At 56.7% G+C, this 17,043-nt stretch overlaps 2 protein-coding genes across 2 annotated transcripts; one reads left to right on the top strand and one right to left on the bottom strand.

The window, feature by feature from the left end:
* Window positions 1–495: 495 nt before the first annotated feature.
* On the bottom strand, window positions 496–6,263 carry BESB_056480 (uncharacterized protein; the record flags this gene model as incomplete). Its single annotated transcript, XM_029364083.1, has 8 exons — window positions 496–598; window positions 865–953; window positions 1,274–1,375; window positions 2,006–2,114; window positions 2,342–3,300; window positions 3,655–5,360; window positions 5,394–5,523; window positions 5,847–6,263. 8 exons carry the CDS (start codon window positions 6,261–6,263, stop codon window positions 496–498), a joined length of 3,615 nt encoding a protein of 1,204 aa, XP_029220006.1.
* Window positions 6,264–9,710: 3,447 nt separating this feature from the next.
* Window positions 9,711–16,460, top strand: BESB_056470 (ICE family protease (caspase) p20 domain-containing protein; the record flags this gene model as incomplete). Its single annotated transcript, XM_029364082.1, has 11 exons — window positions 9,711–10,004; window positions 10,347–10,986; window positions 11,712–11,802; window positions 12,238–12,352; window positions 12,629–12,824; window positions 13,357–13,556; window positions 13,947–14,114; window positions 14,599–14,774; window positions 15,243–15,375; window positions 15,641–15,729; window positions 16,277–16,460. 11 exons carry the CDS (start codon window positions 9,711–9,713, stop codon window positions 16,458–16,460), a joined length of 2,286 nt encoding a protein of 761 aa, XP_029220005.1.
* Between the last annotated feature and the right edge of the window lie 583 nt (window positions 16,461–17,043).

Here is a 17,043-nt window from a genome sequence, read left to right as displayed (position 1 = left end):
CAGTGGATTGATGCCGATCAACCCGGTTTCTCCAGCCAGTCAGCCGAGCGGGTGTGGCGGTATTTCGCGTACGCTGAAAATGAGCAAGTTTGATGCACGGCTCTCACCAAGGGCGTGATGGTGGCAGCAGGCGTGTAGGGTGGAACAACGACGTCGACGAACATATGCCTACATGTCTTTGTAGGTCACGGAGTGGATGAATACACGTTATCTGTATATGCACATGTCTGCAAATAGCTACGCATCTATGTATCACTAATGCGTATAGCACTGAATTGCTTTGCAGCGGTGGTGGGTGAGAAGTTTGGCCTTAGCGACGGCCAAAAAAATCGCGTGGCATCTGCGTAAGACTGTGACTGTTTTGGAATCGTGTGAGGTCAAGGTAACGGCAACGTATTATGTCAAATACGTAAGAATGTCTAAGTCCTTGCAGGTTTGAAAACACGTAAGTGTGTTTTTATATGCGGTTCCTTCCATTATTTTGGGGGCCGGAGTTCACGCGTCAGCCGCGTCGAGACGCGTGTCAATCTCTTCCAACACGTTTTCCCGCTCCGCCTTCGTCGTCGAGGCATACAGCGCTCGTTTTCTGCCTGTCCATCTGCGCCAATTCAAACACATTCGGTGACAGAAAAAAGCGCCAAATTGCGAAACGTGGTGGTGCATCATTCCTACGTAGTTTCGCATGTTGGCACGCCACGGCTGTGAACGTATAAAGAGAGCGTGTAAAGTATGAACATAAATATATGGTCCTGGATGATTGGGAATTCTCGTGTGAGCGAATAATCGTATACGGCATCCACGCGTCTAGGCCTTTCTCCTGCTGGCAGCACACAGGCCACCGGACGCCGCCACGGCCATGCTCACCTGAGAAGTTGGAGGGGCTGGTCGCTAACATCCCGCCAAGTGAGGACTCTCTCCCAGTCAAGGCGCGAGTAGTGCTGGAAGGCGGATCCCTGCACAGGCGGCAGCCCCATACCAGGACAGGCCCGAATGCTGAAATGAAAAGACGATTCCCACGCAAGCGTGCGCGCGGCTGATTCCCGCGGCCATAAGAACGGCGGCATCAAGAAAAACGCCGACGCAGCTCCCTACACACGGTATGCCTCGGGGCACGCGCCGCCCAGCACACGCATTCTCACGCAGCACAGCAAAACCAACAGCTAGTGACGGCTGCAGAGACGCCGTTGGAATAATCGAACACAACGCCTTAAGGACAGTGTGGACGACAGTTGGCTGTCCTGCGGGCTCCCGTTTTCCGCGCCCATCTACGTACCTTTGTCACCACGTAAACAGCTCGCCAATCGTCGCGAGACGCGATCAGATGGCCAAAGCGCTCGTACAACAGAACGGCCTTCTTGTGCGCAGAGCCCATGAACTACAAAACGCACGGTCGCCGACAGAGGCCGACATTTGTCATCACAACACGCGGGGCGCCTGGGGCATCGGATTCTTCTGCTGTGTTGGAGCGGGAGGCGCGTCGCAGGCACTCAATGTCAACACAGACGCGTAGGCACACATATACTCGTATGCGCAGATGACGCGGAGAATGGGGGGGGAATGAAATACATATATATAGGTAGATAGGTAGATACGTAGATAGATAGATATAGATAGATACATATAGATATAGATACAGACATAGAGAGATATAGAGAAAGAGATATAGATGGATACATATATAGATAGATATAGATAGATAGATATCGATGGAAAGATAGATAGATCACTGTGTACGCGGTCACAGCTTTTTGTGTATACAGGCTGCGAGAGGTCTTTTTGGGGCGGCTGTGGGCCTCAAAGAATACGTATCGGTTGCCGTGTGCACATGCCGCTGTGGGATAGTTTTAACTGTAGGCCATTACCATTGCGCTTGCATGTAGAAGATGGATAGCCTCTTGCAAGTAGAAGATAGATATCTTGCAACGGGCGCTGCCACTGCTCAGGATTCACAACTCTATTGAGTCTGGTCCACCGAATGGCTCACTCAAAGCGGCCCCGGCCCTACCTCGCCCTCTCGTCGTCCGGGCATGCGCGTCAAGATAAACGCGCCTTTGAGGAATGTTGCCACGTGATGGTGGGACGCGTGAAGCAGCGCAAATCGGAAAGGAAACGACCTACGAACAAGAGGCACATCACGCCGACTCTGACTGCGAATACAAGCCCCTTGAAGCGCCGCTCCTGAACCGTGGCAGGCGCCAACGCGTCCCGCATCTATCTCGCCCGCACAGGCCCTCTCTCGCCCTCGCTCATTCCCCAAGCACTGGGCGTCTCGCGTGCTTGATTGGCCGTCTCTGTTTTGTGTCATCCGGATTTCTCTTCGAGTTGTCAAATATGCGCTCACTCTACTTCCCACGCTGTGTCGGTTTCGTCTGGGGTGAAGACTCGATCGGAGATCTGCGGTTCTTCTCGCTGTGCTTCGGGTGCATCCTGCGTCTTCTCATCGCATGCACACCGGTCGCCCCGCCCCGCCTGATTCGCGTCGCCCTCCTGCAGGTTGCGCGGCTCCGCCGTCTGTCTGGTTGCTGTCGCCCGGGGAAAAGGCGACGCGTGCGTTGATTGGCTCGCGTCCTCAGTCTCCGTTCCTTCGGCTTCAAGGGAGCGGCCGTACACAAGTTGATCGAAGGAGATAGCCTGTGCCCCGCTGTCGAGGTCCGCGCGCACCCGCGCGGCGGCGGGCGTCGCCGCGGCCGCAGAATCAGAGGACAGAGGCACAATCTGCGGCCCTCGTGTGAACATCGGAATCGCCGCTCGGCGGTTGATAGCTGTTGTCGCGTGCTCGTCTTCCAGCTCGCCAGTTGTGGGCGCTTCCTGTGCCGACCGAAGGGGCTCGCTGCTCTTTGTCTGCTCGCGGTCGCTCGCCTCTTCTTGCCCAGTGATGATTGGCTGTCCCCGCGCTTCTCCGGCGTCACGGACCTCCGGGCTTGCGAGTGCGCGTCTCATTCTGCCGCATTCGGCTCCGCGCGAATAGAAGGCACAAAAACTCCTCACTCTCTCACGCGCCGCGCGCAGGAGCAGCGCCCGCTCATCCGAGCCGACGAGTGTGACCGCGCCCTGGCATCTGCGGAAGTCGGACGCCGGCGACTCCGACGCAGACACCAGCGACTTACTCAGGGAAGAGGGCGATGCGGGTAACTCTCGTGACGACGAGGCAGACGCCGAAGCGCGCGGCCAGGCGTCGCGCACGCCACGCAGACGCGCGAGTGCCGAGGGCACGCGCGGCGGGCAAATTGGGAAGTCGTCTTTTATCAGTAGAGCGACCTCCAGCAGCAGGCCGCCATCGCCGCAGAAGGGGTCCCAGACCTGAAGCGACACGCACAGACGAGCACGGGGAAAAAGCTTGCGGAAACCGAAAGAGACGCGGAGGGGGGGGGAGGATGCGCGCATAACAAGGTTGCACAACGCCGAATGCTGCAGTGCTACAGCGGCCGGCAACGCCTCGCGCTCTTGCAAACCCTGTCAGGCCCACCTCATGCTGGTGCGGAGTTGTCGCCGTGTCCAAGACGGGAGGCGGGCATAGCGAACACTCTTTGAGAACGCTCCACAGTGCGTATCTGAAAGCCTTAACGGCAGTTGACAAATCACTTGGGAAGCTCCACCTGGTCGGGTGAGAGTGACTTCGGGCCTCCGGACACCAATCAGCATCTACAGCCTTACCACGACGTCTTTTTCTCTTCGGCACGCTCGCTTGATTCCACTCGCAAGGGCGACCGCGGCCGCCATCGCGTCGTCGGACTCGTAGGCCTCGACGAGCCCAGACACGGAGGCGAGCGCCGCGGGAGGGAGGAGGCCGGCCGCACGCGCCGCTGCCTGTCGCCGCCCAAAGTGAAGGTGCTGCAGACGCAGGAGCTCGACCTCGATAGGCAAGCGAAGCGGCAGGCTAGGCGAGGCAGAGGACCGCGACACCGGCGATGAAGGCGCAGAGACAGACGTCGCAGCGAGGAGAGGAGCAGGACCCCGGGTAGAAGCAGAAGAAGGCGAGTCTGCACAGGAAACCGACGGAGGGGGATCCCAATGAAGAGCGGCCGACGGAACGTGGCAAGACGGAGAAACAAGAGCTGCAGTCGGAGCGGGTGGCTGAGAGCAGCTGGATGCCGTTTCAGGGACATTTCGCGTGGCGGACACCGCGCTACCCGCCAAGCTGCCGCTCGACACATTCCGCTTTGTCTCACAGTTGCAAGCGAGCTTGTCCTCCACGCCTCCCTGTGCGTAACGCAATTGGCCCGCCATGAACTTCTCGCTTCCTTCTGTCGCCATCTGCTCGGCCTTGGCTAACGAGTCGAGGAGCTTCTCAAACGCGCTCTTCTGCCACCGCGGGCGAACCCGGGCCCTCGCCTCCCTTTCTCGCTGTCTCTCTGCTGAGTCCCAAAACGCCATAATTCGTTCTCTCTCCATTTCCCCTGCTACGCGCACCTGCGCCCCCGCACCCTCGTTGGCGACGCGGACTGCCGATAGAAGCGACCCAGCAGGGGCCTCTTCTCTCGGCGCTTCTTCGCCCTGTGCGCGGCCGCACGCCTCTCGCGCTTCGGCCGCAGCTTCAGCGGCGTCGCCGCGCGCCTCCCGTTCAGCGGCGGCGTACCGCTCACGCAGCAGCCGCAGCTGGCCGTGGCGCCGAATCGCCTGCGAGGTCTCCACCAGCGACCAGGGCGGCGGCGGCGACCCCGCACGGGCCCCAGAACCTCTCGACGGGCCCGCGGCGGTCGGTGAGTCAGCGATGTCTGCGAAGGTCTCCGGCGCGCGGCGCTTCTGCTCACGCGCGTCGAGCATCTTCCGCAGGACGGGAAACGAACAAGGGCGGAGCTCCTCGGAGAGGGGAGGAAGCCAGCCGCTGAAGCACGACGCAGACGACGAACCAGCCCACAGAGAAGAAGATGGCTCGCCCAAATCGCGCGCGAACGGGGAGCGCCCGCAGGCGTCGCTGTCGGCGGAGGCCGCCTGGGAGGTGACGGCGCGCTCGGCGTCAGGCGCGGTCTTCGCGTCTCCTGCCGAGGCAAAGTTGGAGGGCTCGTTGTCGCACGCAGGCGGCAGAGGCGGCGAAGAGCCGAAACCTGAAGATGCCTCACCTCGCGAAGCCGCGGCCGGTGACAGAAACCGAGATAGATACAGATATGGACGCGGCGTGAGGCGTGGGGAGAGCTGCACGTCGACGAAGAGCGAATCCGAAGCGAGCGTGACGGAGAAGCGGAAATTCAGCGCCTCCATCAGGCGGCGCGCAGGTTCCATCGCCGCCAGAAAGGCCGACTCCGCAGACGGAGGAGCGGACGCAGATGAGGGAGGCGACTCTACCAACGAAACCGGAGAGGGCGCCGCGGAGGGCCCGTGAGCATCAGTCGCAGAGGGCGGGGTTCCTTCTTGCTCCGCCCCTCTGCGCGGTTCACGTCTGAGGCCGCCTAGACGGCACTCCGCATTCACTCTCTCCAGCGTCTCGCGCACAACCTGGCGAATGCGTCGTTCGTTGCAGAGGGCCGAAGCGAAGGAGGAAACCCGCAGCGGCACCAGGGGAAGAATGGAGGAATTGGGGAAGAACTGAGAAGACAAAGAGACAGGGAGAGAACTTGACGCAGTCTGCACGCCAAACGTGTCTAGCGCGCGACAGACGGCAACGCCACATTCACCTCAGGAAAAATAAACGGATTGAGATAGCTCCATTGGCGAACAGAGGCAAGCAGGTAGCAGGAGCATGCCTAGCCTGCAGCGAGCGTGCGGGACTCCTGAAGCGAGAAGTCGACGCAGCCGACTGTGGTATCACAAGGGAAGCAAATGACTGGGTTGTATAAGGCTGTTCCCTTTTACCCGCATAAGAGGGGAGTTGGTGTCTGCGTGGCGGGAGCAAGGAGCAGATAACTCACCTCCTCCCACTTGACCTTTCTGAGCGCAGTTTCCAGTTTCTGCTCATTGGTGCACCCTCCGGAGTGCGCAAGGCGCAACCAGACAGCTTCGGCAACGCGGGTGTACGCACACACGCGCGACGCGACTTCCCAGTCGGCGCCGTGAAGAATGACGCCGCCCTGCACACACTGGAGGCGGACATTTCTTCTCTTTTCGCCGCCGAAGGGAGGGTCCTCTCGCGGAAACGAGGGGGCCTCGGAGCGGCTTGAAGCGTCGCCTTTGCCGCAGATGTCGCGAAGAGAGGGCGAGGTCCGCAGCTCCCTAAGCAGCACTGGCTCGAGTCCCTTGCGCACCGAGAGGAAAAGAATGAAAGGAGAACTGCGAAATGCGCGGAGAGCCTGCTTTCCCAGGCCTCCGGCTTTAGCTACGCCACCCATCAGCGAGCAGCGCCGGGAATACACGTCGCCGACTACACCATCGCAGACTGCACTCGGCAGTCAGTGTCGCGATAAAAAAAACGTAAACAAGCAGAAGCGAAAAAATGGGTAGTTAGTCGTCGTTATTTTGTTTTCTGCGACGGCAAGGAAGTTGTGAAAATATGACTCTACCCGATTGCATGCGAAGCGACGAAGGTGAGTACGGAATGTAGCGCGCGAACAGCGCAAACAAGCTCAGGGTTTCTCTCTCCCACCGTTTGAGCACGCAGTGCGACGCCGTCAGACAAGGAAGACTTCCTAGGCAGGAGATCGTTGGTCGTGTATTCGTTTTGAGTCGATGTGCGCTTTGCATGATGGTGAAAATCGGTCTGGCGCTGCATGCGTCAAACGCCGTTGCTGCCGCGCTGCATCTGGTGAGACAACCCGCGTCACCCCTGGTCACCACGCGCAGGCTGTGCGCTGCCCCCCTTCTAGCGGTTTGTTTGATTTAATCACCAGATCTGAAGGTTGCTCTGTATACCTTTATGAGCCTCTCTCGTTCTTTTATTCCTTGTCATCATCCATCTGTTCGACGCCTGCATGCCCCAGCAGCCGAGCAGGAGGCTAGTGACGCATTCAAATGAGTCAGTACCTACACGCCTAGTTTATTCCAGAACCTGGTGGATGGCGTAAAGAAGGCTACTTTCGTCTGGTGCAGCTAGTGGCCGGGGTGGATCTGATGCTCTCCCGCTTCTGAGCTCTCGCTGGTTCCCATACACGCAGCACATCCCGGATTTTACTCCAGCTCCGCTGTTGTCAAGTGATTCTAGTATTGTTGCAGTATTGCTGCCGGCACGCGAAACACATGCATGTAGTCTGCAGCGGCTTTTCTCTGCAGTCCCTAGACCTGAATGCGCAATGAAGCAGGCGTGGGAGACCGCGTACGCGAGATCCATCGGGTTGGAAAGCAGCGCATCGGGCCATTTGGTGTGTGGTAAACCGTCTGGCTAGCGCACGTGCTCGCCTCCATTACTATAGGAAAATGACGTCTGTCTCCATCCGCGTTTTCGCGAAGGAATCCTCCTCGTTTGCATCTTCACCTTTAACCACGGTTTAAAGGTCTCCACAGGTAACGGGACACATTTCCGAAGCTGTCGTGATCACATATCTTTGCATAGATAGACGTAATTCAAAAGAGCTTCCCCAGACGAGACTGCATGTAATGCTAGCAGATCGAGCTTCAGGGGGAGGAGGGAGGCATCTACCTGGTTCCGCTCGCCTGGTTTTGAATCTCGTGCATCAAGTGAAGGATGCCACTGCTGTTGTAGGCCAGACCACCGTAGTAGACGGGCAGATGAAATGGGATCTCAGGAAATAACCTGTTGCTGTCGAGGATAACCCTTAGAACACCTGTTCCGGCCGATTCCTCGACTCTGCGTGAGTGCCAAAGCTGCCTTTTCCCGTCTTCCCTCAATTCGAGGATCTCGATACCGTATCACGTGCAGTGAATGCATGCTAAGCTGTAGTGCATGGATCTGTGTCAGCGGAATTTCGCATATGTATTCCAAGAATATTTGAAGAGACGCGCTATCTATAGCTATTGACACGCATTTTCATATACATACGTATATAGGCGCACATACACATGCAACAGACGAGTCTGAAAGACTCCGCTCCTGTTCTGGGCTAGAAATCGGGAGGGCACCACACAACAGTATGCTACTGTATTGGCGTGTCTGCACTACCTATACTATCCGACGCGGGGCACAGGCTGCGAACCGCAGTTGGCCGACGTTCATTGATTCTTTATGCCCTCTGATAGAGAGACGGCTCGCTTCGCCAAGTCCATTTATTGCCTTCTCTAGCTTCAGCAGTCAGAGAACGTTCCCAGTTGCCGACACAGCACAGAGGGCGGCATTTATCGCACAGGCCTGCTTTCGACCCACCAAGCACCTTGCATCCGAGAGGGACTTCATTTCCCCTGGACAGTTGTGGGCGCAGAAAACCTGAGCCCCTCCATGTAAGTGCGTAGCTCCTGTCGACCCCAAACTCTTGAAAGAGAGACGACGCTGAGGGGCGCACCCTTGCGTGGATTGCAGCCTAAACCTCTGTGTGACAGGCCGCTTCAGTGTGTTCTGAGGAGCCAAGCTTCAGAGGCTATTTTTTCGCGCAGATAATCCCAAGAGAGACAGTCTAGGGAAGCGAAGGAGAGCAGAGCTGTTCATGTTACATCAATGTATAAGCAGCCGCAGCATGCAACGGACTCTGATACTCGTGAGCACCTTCAGCCCCTCGCGGGAACCTAGGCCCAACAGCGAGAGGAACTCGCGGCCGAAAACAAAGACCGATTGTCAGGTTCGTCTCCTTCTTTAATTGGTTCAGAAGACGATAATTGCCGTGGTGTGTGCTTGCAAACCGAGTACGAGAAAGAAGGATATCCGAGGGCCTTTGGTGGCCTTGGTCTTTCGGCCTCTCTTCGAGCAGTGCAGCTAGCCCTCGAGAAAACATGCAGGCGATTAATAGGAGACAGCGCTGGGGAATCTCGCTTTTTTCGCCCTCCCTTGAGCCAGTCCCCTGACATACCGGGCGCTTTTTCCATCTACTTTTTATCAAGACGTTGTCACTCGAAAAGACCCGTCGAGGACCGGCGGCTTGTTGTAGTGGCTGCCGCGGCGACTCCGAGCTTGTCTCTGTGCGTCAAGCAGACATGACACTCGCGATTTTTCCGGGTGATTCGCGAGGAACCTCGTTTTTCTTGAGGGATACTGAAGTAGAGGTTCCGGAGTAGGTTCAGTTTGCCACTGAAGAGCTCTGGAGAGAATCTTTTCCGCCAGTTGGTACTTCTCGCTGACCCCCTTCGTGTAAGCTATGCTGCGAGAAAGGAGAAACGTAGAGCGGCGGCACCCATGCAATGCTCTTCTTCTTCAATCGCTTTCATGATCCTCTCTGTTTAGTTGCAGAAACGTGGTCAGCTCGACCGTCCTCACGTTCTTCTCCTCACTTCAATCTACATGCTCGCTGCGACCTGAGCTTTTCCTTTGAGGCGTGTGCTTCGCTGTCACCGCCCTCACTGTTTCTTTGCCTTTGATTCTTCTACTCGCCACGGTTTTCTCTCCTCGTTTAGACTTTCTCGGCTTCCTTCTCCCTTCCTCATCTACAGTGGTCCATCCTCTTCTTCCCAGTTCTCTTCGTAGCCGTACTCTTTCCTCGACTTCATGTAAGTATCTCTTTCTCCCTCCCGTCTCTTTCCCGCGTTTCTTTCTCTTCGTCTTGCCCTCCCCGTCCCCCCCCTGGCCTCGTGTCTCCGTCTCTCTGTGTTCCTTGCTTGTCTGTCTTCTGCTCTTGTCGCACGTTGCCGTCCCTGTCAGCCGTCGCTGCGTCCGCTCTTCGCTTCGGCGGCTGTCTCTGCCCCCGCCTTACTGTCTGCCTGCGTGATTCGATTCTCGTCTCTCCGCTCCCGAATCCAAAATGGCTCACCTGAAGCCGCGCGTCACGATGAGCGTCCTTCGCGTCGACGGCTTGGATGGCGCTGCGGTCAGCTCTTCGCACGGCTACTACGTGAAGTTCCGCTGGCGCGGCGAAAAGTACAAGACCGAGCCCCAGAAGAAACTCGGCGCCTCGCTGCACTTTTCGTTCAACGTCCTCCTTCCCTTCCAAGCCGACGCCGACTCCCCCGTCCTCAGCATGCAGCTGTGGGCCGCAGGCACCTTCTCCCACAAAAAGGTTGCAGAGGCCACGGTCGACCTCACCAAGGCCCCCGCAGTGAGTGGCTGTGGGCCGCGGCGAAAAAAACAGATAGCCAGGAACCACACGCCCCGTCACGCCTCTGGGTGCGTTTCCCGTGGGCGCACACACTCACCTTTTATGTATATATGCATGTACATATGCATATGTATATATATATATATGTATATGTATGTGTATGTATATATATGTATGTGTATATAATTGTACATACATATATGCATATGTATGAATGTCGTTAGACATGCCAGTGCTTGTGTGGGATCATTTCTCGCGTTCGTCTCTTCCTCCTCGGGCTGCATTTTCTTCTGGACTTTCTGGCGCCTCTTTTCCCGTGTGTTGCGCCTCTTTCCACTTCAGGACTCTCGCACAGTCTTCGCCTTTCCGCTCGCCGCGGTTAACTGCAAGAACCTGGGGGCCTCACCCGTGTTGGTCCTCGCGATGCAGATGCAGTACTTCGACGAGGCGGCCAACAAGGCCGAACTGCAGCAGCGCCTGGACCTGCACGCAGAGGAACAGAGACAGCGCCGCGCCTTCGAGCACCAGCAGACAGTTCTTGAACACCGTCTGCTCGCCGGATGCCCGCCTCCTGTCGCCTCGCCCCCGCGTGTCTCCGACGCGCCAGCGACGAATGGCTACCCCCGACCCGCCTTCGCACAACCCCAGGCGCCGCCGGCTTGCCCCGCAGCCCCCAACCCCCCGGCCCCCGCGTACCCCGCGTCCCCAGGGCCCTATCCCAACTACCCCTACGCACCCCCGCCGCCAGGTGGGGCCTGCGGGCCCTACGGCCTCGTCGCGGTGGGTGCTGCGCCTCAGAGCACTGCAGCCTACGGGTTCGCCCCTGGAGGCTACTCTGGCGCGCCAGCCCCTGGGTGCTACAACCGGAATCAGGGGACTTATGGCGGGTCATCGTACCCTTCACAGTATGCGTGGGCCGCGCCGCAGCAGCTGGGGTGCGTCTCGGTACCCCCTGAGAGACCCCCGCCCAAGGAGCAGCAGGGTAAGAAGAGGGAGAGTGCCCTATAACACTCGACTAGCTCCGAACGCAGCGTGACGGACTGCTCAAGAGTGTCGCATTGCACGAACTCGACGTGTAGCGTTGCCAGGTGGACGCAGCGAGCGTCTGCCGCAACCTCGATTGTCTGATGCTCGCCCTCGAGCAAGGCTTGGTGGAGCAGCAACGTGGGCGGGTAGGGGCGCGCGCTACCACCCGCGATCGGGATGCCTTGCTGGGAGGCCTAAGTTTCAGATGAAGAGTGTTGCAACAGGGAGAAGCATAGCTTGCGATGGAGTGCGGGGTAGCTAGATGTGATACGTCTGAATGTTTAGCGTCGCGAGGCCGATGAAGATCGCAGGAAGGGTCGATCTCCGGAGACAGGCGAACGGAGCCAGAGCGAGACTCAGGAAGGCGGAAGGACAGGGGCGGTCGACGCTGGGGAATGCAGAAACGATAGGACGCCTGTCGCCCTGAAACTGGATTCTGGAGATGTCTTTTTGTTGTTTGCTCTCACCTTGCGTTCGTAATTTCAGACAGCGCCGCTCTCCGCGTGGTTTTACATCTCACGTCATTTTTTTTCTGAGTCGCCTTCGCTGCCTCCGGTCGGTCGCTTTCTGTGCGTGGCTGTACGAGGGTCTGTTCATGAGCGAGCAGAGAAGCAGAATGTGGACGTGCTAGTTCCGCGGCTCACTGTCCTTCTCTGCATCTTCGTGCGTTCCCCCTCGCAGCCTCGCTCACGGCGTCGGGTCACTGGAAGGACGGGGACATTCAATACGTGAAGACGATTCTCCCGCAGTGTTCCAAGAAAGAAATCGAAGGGTAGGAAGGCCATTCGCTGTTGCTTCGAAGTGTGTAGCTCCGTCCTTCCGCAGCCCATGTCGAATCCCGAGCTTTCTGCATGTGCGGAGCGCGATTTTGTAGGTCCCTCGTGAGCCGTCCTGGCGGTGGTGCACACGGCAGGTGCGGCCATATATATATATATATATATATATATATATATATATATATATATATATATATATATATATATATATATTTAATCCCATATTTTTATTCAGTGATTGCGCATCAGTATGAATATATATGTATATTCCTATATGTGTACCCACTAACTGCGCATCTGTATACATATATGTATAATCCGTTATGCATATTCACTCACTGCGCAGATATACATATAAATATTCGTGTATGCGTGCTCACCAACTGTGCGTCTGTGTGGATGTCTGCACGCGTTTGTTCTTGTGTGTGTAGGGCTTTGACTGAGGCAGGTGGGGACCGCGAGAAGGCTGTCGATATTCTGCTGAAGCGTCTGGTGGCGCAGGCTGCGGAGGCGAACGAAACCCACGTGCATGACTTGGAGCATCAGGTAAGCCTTTTTCAGGGCAAGCGGCGGACGCCACGGAGACGAGTCTGTTGGCTGCTCCGCCGGTCCGAGGTGTCTCAGCGACGTTTGTTGTGCATTTTTCGTGTGACGTCTGCGGGGCTGTCCGCGTTCGGTCGGAGGTGACTGCGCACCCCATCGTGGAACTCTGTCTCCTCTTGGGAGGGAGGGGGGGTCCTGTGTCACGTTCCCCCACGTGTTCGGCGAGTGCGCGCCGGTCTTAGTACAGTCAGGTGGTGTCCTGTTTCGTTCGCGCTGCAGGCGGAGGAAGTTGCGCAGCAGCCGGCCGTCTCGTGGACCCAGTACTCTGCGGCCCCAGCGGCGCCCTCGTCCTACGGGCCCCCAGGCCCGATGGTCCCTGTGGGTCACGCGCCCCCGCTACTGCAGGTTGCGCCGCAGCACTACGGCTTCACGCCTGCCCCGATGTACGCGCAGGTCGGCAAGATCCTCCCTTCAGGTATGTCGCTTTTTGTGTTCAAGCGCCGTGGGAGTTGGGTAACAGAGTGGAGAGACGTCTGGCTAGATAGAAAAACAGACCGCTGTAGATCCGTAAATGCGTCGTCGTGGGGCTGGTCGGCAGCGGTCCGATCTCTCCGGTGGCCTTCGTTGCGAAGAGGCGACACCCTCGCGGCCGCGACCTGCCCTCCTCAGCAGAGGTTTTTTTGCGCTTCTTAGGGGCGCCCAGTGCCTTCAGGGGAATAGACGGCATCGGATAGGCACGTCTCCACAAGCAAAGGCATCATCCAAAGACGGCCGGGAACGCATATATCACGTATATATACATATCTCCACATAGATATACGTATATATACGCATATAAGTTCATATGCATCGTGGCGTGGTGCGTTCTGTGTGTTTTCCTTCAGGCGGAATTTAGCGATCTTGACTGAGTAATGGTGCGATGCTAGCGGCTGTGTTTTTTGCTTCCCGTTGCGTCAGGCGTCGGCGCGTGATTTGGCCTTCTTCGTTCGTTTTTGTGCGTGGTCCAGGCCGGCGGAAGGCTCTGCTGATTGGCATCAACTACCGGGGGACGCGCGCGGAGCTGCGAGGCTGCGTGAACGACGTGCACCGCATGAAGAATCTGCTCTGCTCCATTTACGGCTTCCACGACTCCAGCACCACCATGGTCGTTTTGACCGACGACAACCCGAATGCGCTCTACCGTCCAACGCGAAACAACATGCTCAAGGTGCTTGGAAACCACGCACCCGAATCACATAAATAATATATATCTAAGCACATACATATGTCTCTCCCTCTCTATATATGGTAAGATATGCATGCTCCTGTTTGAGCCCAGTGGTTTGTGAGGCGACGTGGTTCGCTGGAGGTCCCGAGCACCTGCAACATGTTCCTTCCTTCTCGCAGGGGGCCGTGCGTGGAGGTGCAGCAAACGACTCAGAGGCCTTTCCCGCAGCCGTTGAGTCACGCGTGCAGGGAGGCTGCTTGCGTCGGCCCGCATACGGATGTAGTTCATGAGCGACCACGAACTGCAGGCGCTGCATGCCGCCAAACCAGAGAGAGACTGGTTTGGCGGAAATCGAGGGAGTTACCGTGGCCGTCTGTGTGTGCTGGTCAGGCTATGCGGTGGCTCAGCATCGACAATCGGCCGGGGGACTCGCTTTTTTTCCACTACTCGGGCCACGGCGGCCGGCAGGTTGACCGCAGCGGCATTGAGCAGGATGGCTACGACGAAACCATTCTCCCCGTAGACTTCGACACAGCTGGACAAATTCTTGATGACGAGGTGCGTGGCTCTCGACGCACGCCGGAGACCGCGCGGCGCGCCAGCATCTGGATGAGGAGACGCACAGATACATTTCTGTAACGCCTGCGTTGCCTCGTTTTCTGAATAGAGATATGCTCACGCGTGTGCAGCTACACCTTGAAAAAACCGTACCAAAAAGCGTATCCCCCTGTCTGGGCTGCACGCTGGTATGCCTTTGCGACGCAACCCCGCAGCGCAAGGCACCGCTCTCGTGGTGTCTCCGCGCACCGGTTCGAGGCACAGGCCTGCGTTTTTTTCATTCAGTGAGGCTATCTGCGTGTGCGGCGTCACCCCAGTCCTTTGCCACGTTTTCGAGCTGTGTCGGTGGCCTGCGCGTACTTCCTCAGGCGGCGTAGAGCTCCCCCCCTTCCTCTCGCGAGTTCTCTATTTCACAACGCCCACCTCACGTGTTTCGGTTCGGCGTGTGGAGAGTTTGATTGGGTTCCTTTGTTTGTCTTTTCAGCTGCACGCGTTTCTGGTCCAGCCACTGCAAAACGGCTGTCGGTTGACGGCCGTGATGGACTGCTGCCACAGCGGGACAGGCCTCGACCTGCCCTTCACTTGGAATACACCGAAGTGGCGCTGGGACGAGGAGACGAATCCCTTCTACGTCCTGGGGGACGTGCAGATGTTTTCGGGGTATGAAGTCTGCTTTGCTCGTCTCTCTTACGAAGACATGCGCATTTGCGTGGATTTTAGCAGATGTGTGTTTGTGTGTTGCCCTCCATGTATACATATGACCACGTAAAAATACATATATGCATATATATATATATATATGCGAATGTATATATATATATATATATATATATAACTATGGATGTGTACAGTCTTACGGGTGTATATATATGCACATAGACAAGTATGTATGTATGTATGTATGTATGTATGTATGTATGTATGTATGTATGTATGTATGTATGTATGTATGTAAATATATATATATATATATATCTGAATTTGCGAGTGTATATGTGTATGCAAGAATATATGTATGTATACGTGGGGATGTCCAGCTATGCATGCCGCAGGCGCCCTCTAAAGCCGAGTGCGTAGGTGGGCTCCGTAGACCTATGAAAGGTGTGTGCGGAGGAGTTCTGGCTGCAGATGTGCGGACGATGAGACCTCGGCTGATTTGGCGGGGCACGAAGCCCGCGCCCCCGGCGGCGCCATGACGACTGCCTTCATCGCCGTCTTAACCGCGCGGCCCTTCGGTCACTCGTATCCTTCGCTGATGCAGGTGGGATGCAGCAGGTAAAAGAAGCCGCGCTGCATGCAAGTCACGTGTTGAGGGGTGGGCTGCTCTTGGGCCGGGGTCGCACCGTTTTCTCTGCACCTTCGTTTGTCAGTTTTCCACGCAGTGTCATCTCTCGGGGCTGCCTTCCGTCGCACACGTCGCGCCTGTAATCAGGGGAATCAGACCTCGGTTTGCCTTTTTCGGCGTTCTGCCTGCAACTCCCCTCTCAATCCGCTCTCTTTTTTCTACATCTCTCCCCACATCGCAGGGCTTGACGGAAAGCATGGTGTCTCGCGGTCTCTCGCAGCGGCCGCAGCTGACGTCCTCCCAAAAATTCGACTTCAATCGGCCATTCAAGTGAGGAGTGCTCTCGCAACAGCAGACAGCAACCGTGGAGTTTCAAAGTCAAGAATGGAGTTATGCCCCGTCCGGATTCACCCGCCGGCGCTTCCTGCATGTTCAGCATTCACCCGCCTTAGACATCCCGCAGCACGGAAGTCAGCCGCGTGTTTGCTCCTCAGATAGGTGGCGAGACACAGGTAGATAGATAGATAGATAGATAGATAGATAGATAGATAGATAGATAGATAGATAGATAGATAGATAGATAGATAGATAGATAGATAGATAGATAGATAGATAGATAGATAGATAGATAGATAGATAGATAGATAGATAGATAGATAGATAGATAGATAGATAGATAGATAGATAGATATTTAGAGAGAGGTAGAGATACACAGGTAGATGCCGAAGACGCGCCTGGCGATTACAGGCGTAGGGAGAACTCGACGTGAGCTTGGATCTGCATGTGGCTAGGGGCCCGTGTTGGCGGTGTGTGGTTGGTCTGAAGACGTCTGCAGCGTGGACAGGTTTTTGTTTGGCGTCTCGTTTCGTTCTCCAGCTTGTCGGATGTGATTCCGAACCACAACAAAGTCCTAGGCCGGCAAATTCGGCGGCGGCGGAAGCCGTTGCCTGAAGGTGCAGGCATGCGTGGGCGCCCAGGCGCCGGCATGGGCGACGTAGTCCTCCTCGCGGGCGCGGGGCTCGCGACCGGCCTGTTGGTTGGCTCGCTGCTGAGCGACTGAGCCTCTTGACGCAACGCCGAAAGCAGAGGGCTACCCACAACCGAGTGTTTCGCCGTGAAGGGCGGCTGCTGACGTGCTTTCGCGTGTCGCGGAGCCGAAACGCCTGTGACGGGTGGTTCCTACCATGACGCTGGCCGGGGGGGAAGGAGGGAATTTAAGACGGAAAAGTCACGCTAGGGGAGACAAGAGGCGGAGGCCGCAGGCGCCGTCGGGCGGTCAGCGGCTTTGTGGGCCTCGTTGTGCAGCAGGGGTCTCGGGCCCCTTTGCTGCGTGAGAGACTTTGAATATATATATATATATAAGTATATGTCTATCTATCTATCTATATATATATATATATATATATATATGCGCATATATTGTTACTTGGATCTCATTATGCACATGAATACATACGATTCCTTGAGTGAAGATTTGGCGGGGGCGCGCGGGTCGGCGCCCGAGTCGAGAGCTGCCCTGCCCTGCGTCCGTCGCGCGTACCGAAGACAGGCCTTTCGTGGTAGTCTCTGAGTTCGTTGTGAGCTCTTCCTCGTTTGCGCGCGGAGGTTAGAAGCAAATCCGCAGAGAAGTCGAGCGTCGTTTC

This window comes from Besnoitia besnoiti, chromosome IV (genome assembly GCF_002563875.1).
Source record: "Besnoitia besnoiti strain Bb-Ger1 chromosome IV, whole genome shotgun sequence".
Lineage (NCBI taxonomy): Eukaryota > Apicomplexa > Conoidasida > Eucoccidiorida > Sarcocystidae > Besnoitia > Besnoitia besnoiti.
The sequence above is the reverse complement of the archived record's forward strand: the minus strand, read 5'-3'. Positions and strand labels throughout refer to the sequence as shown.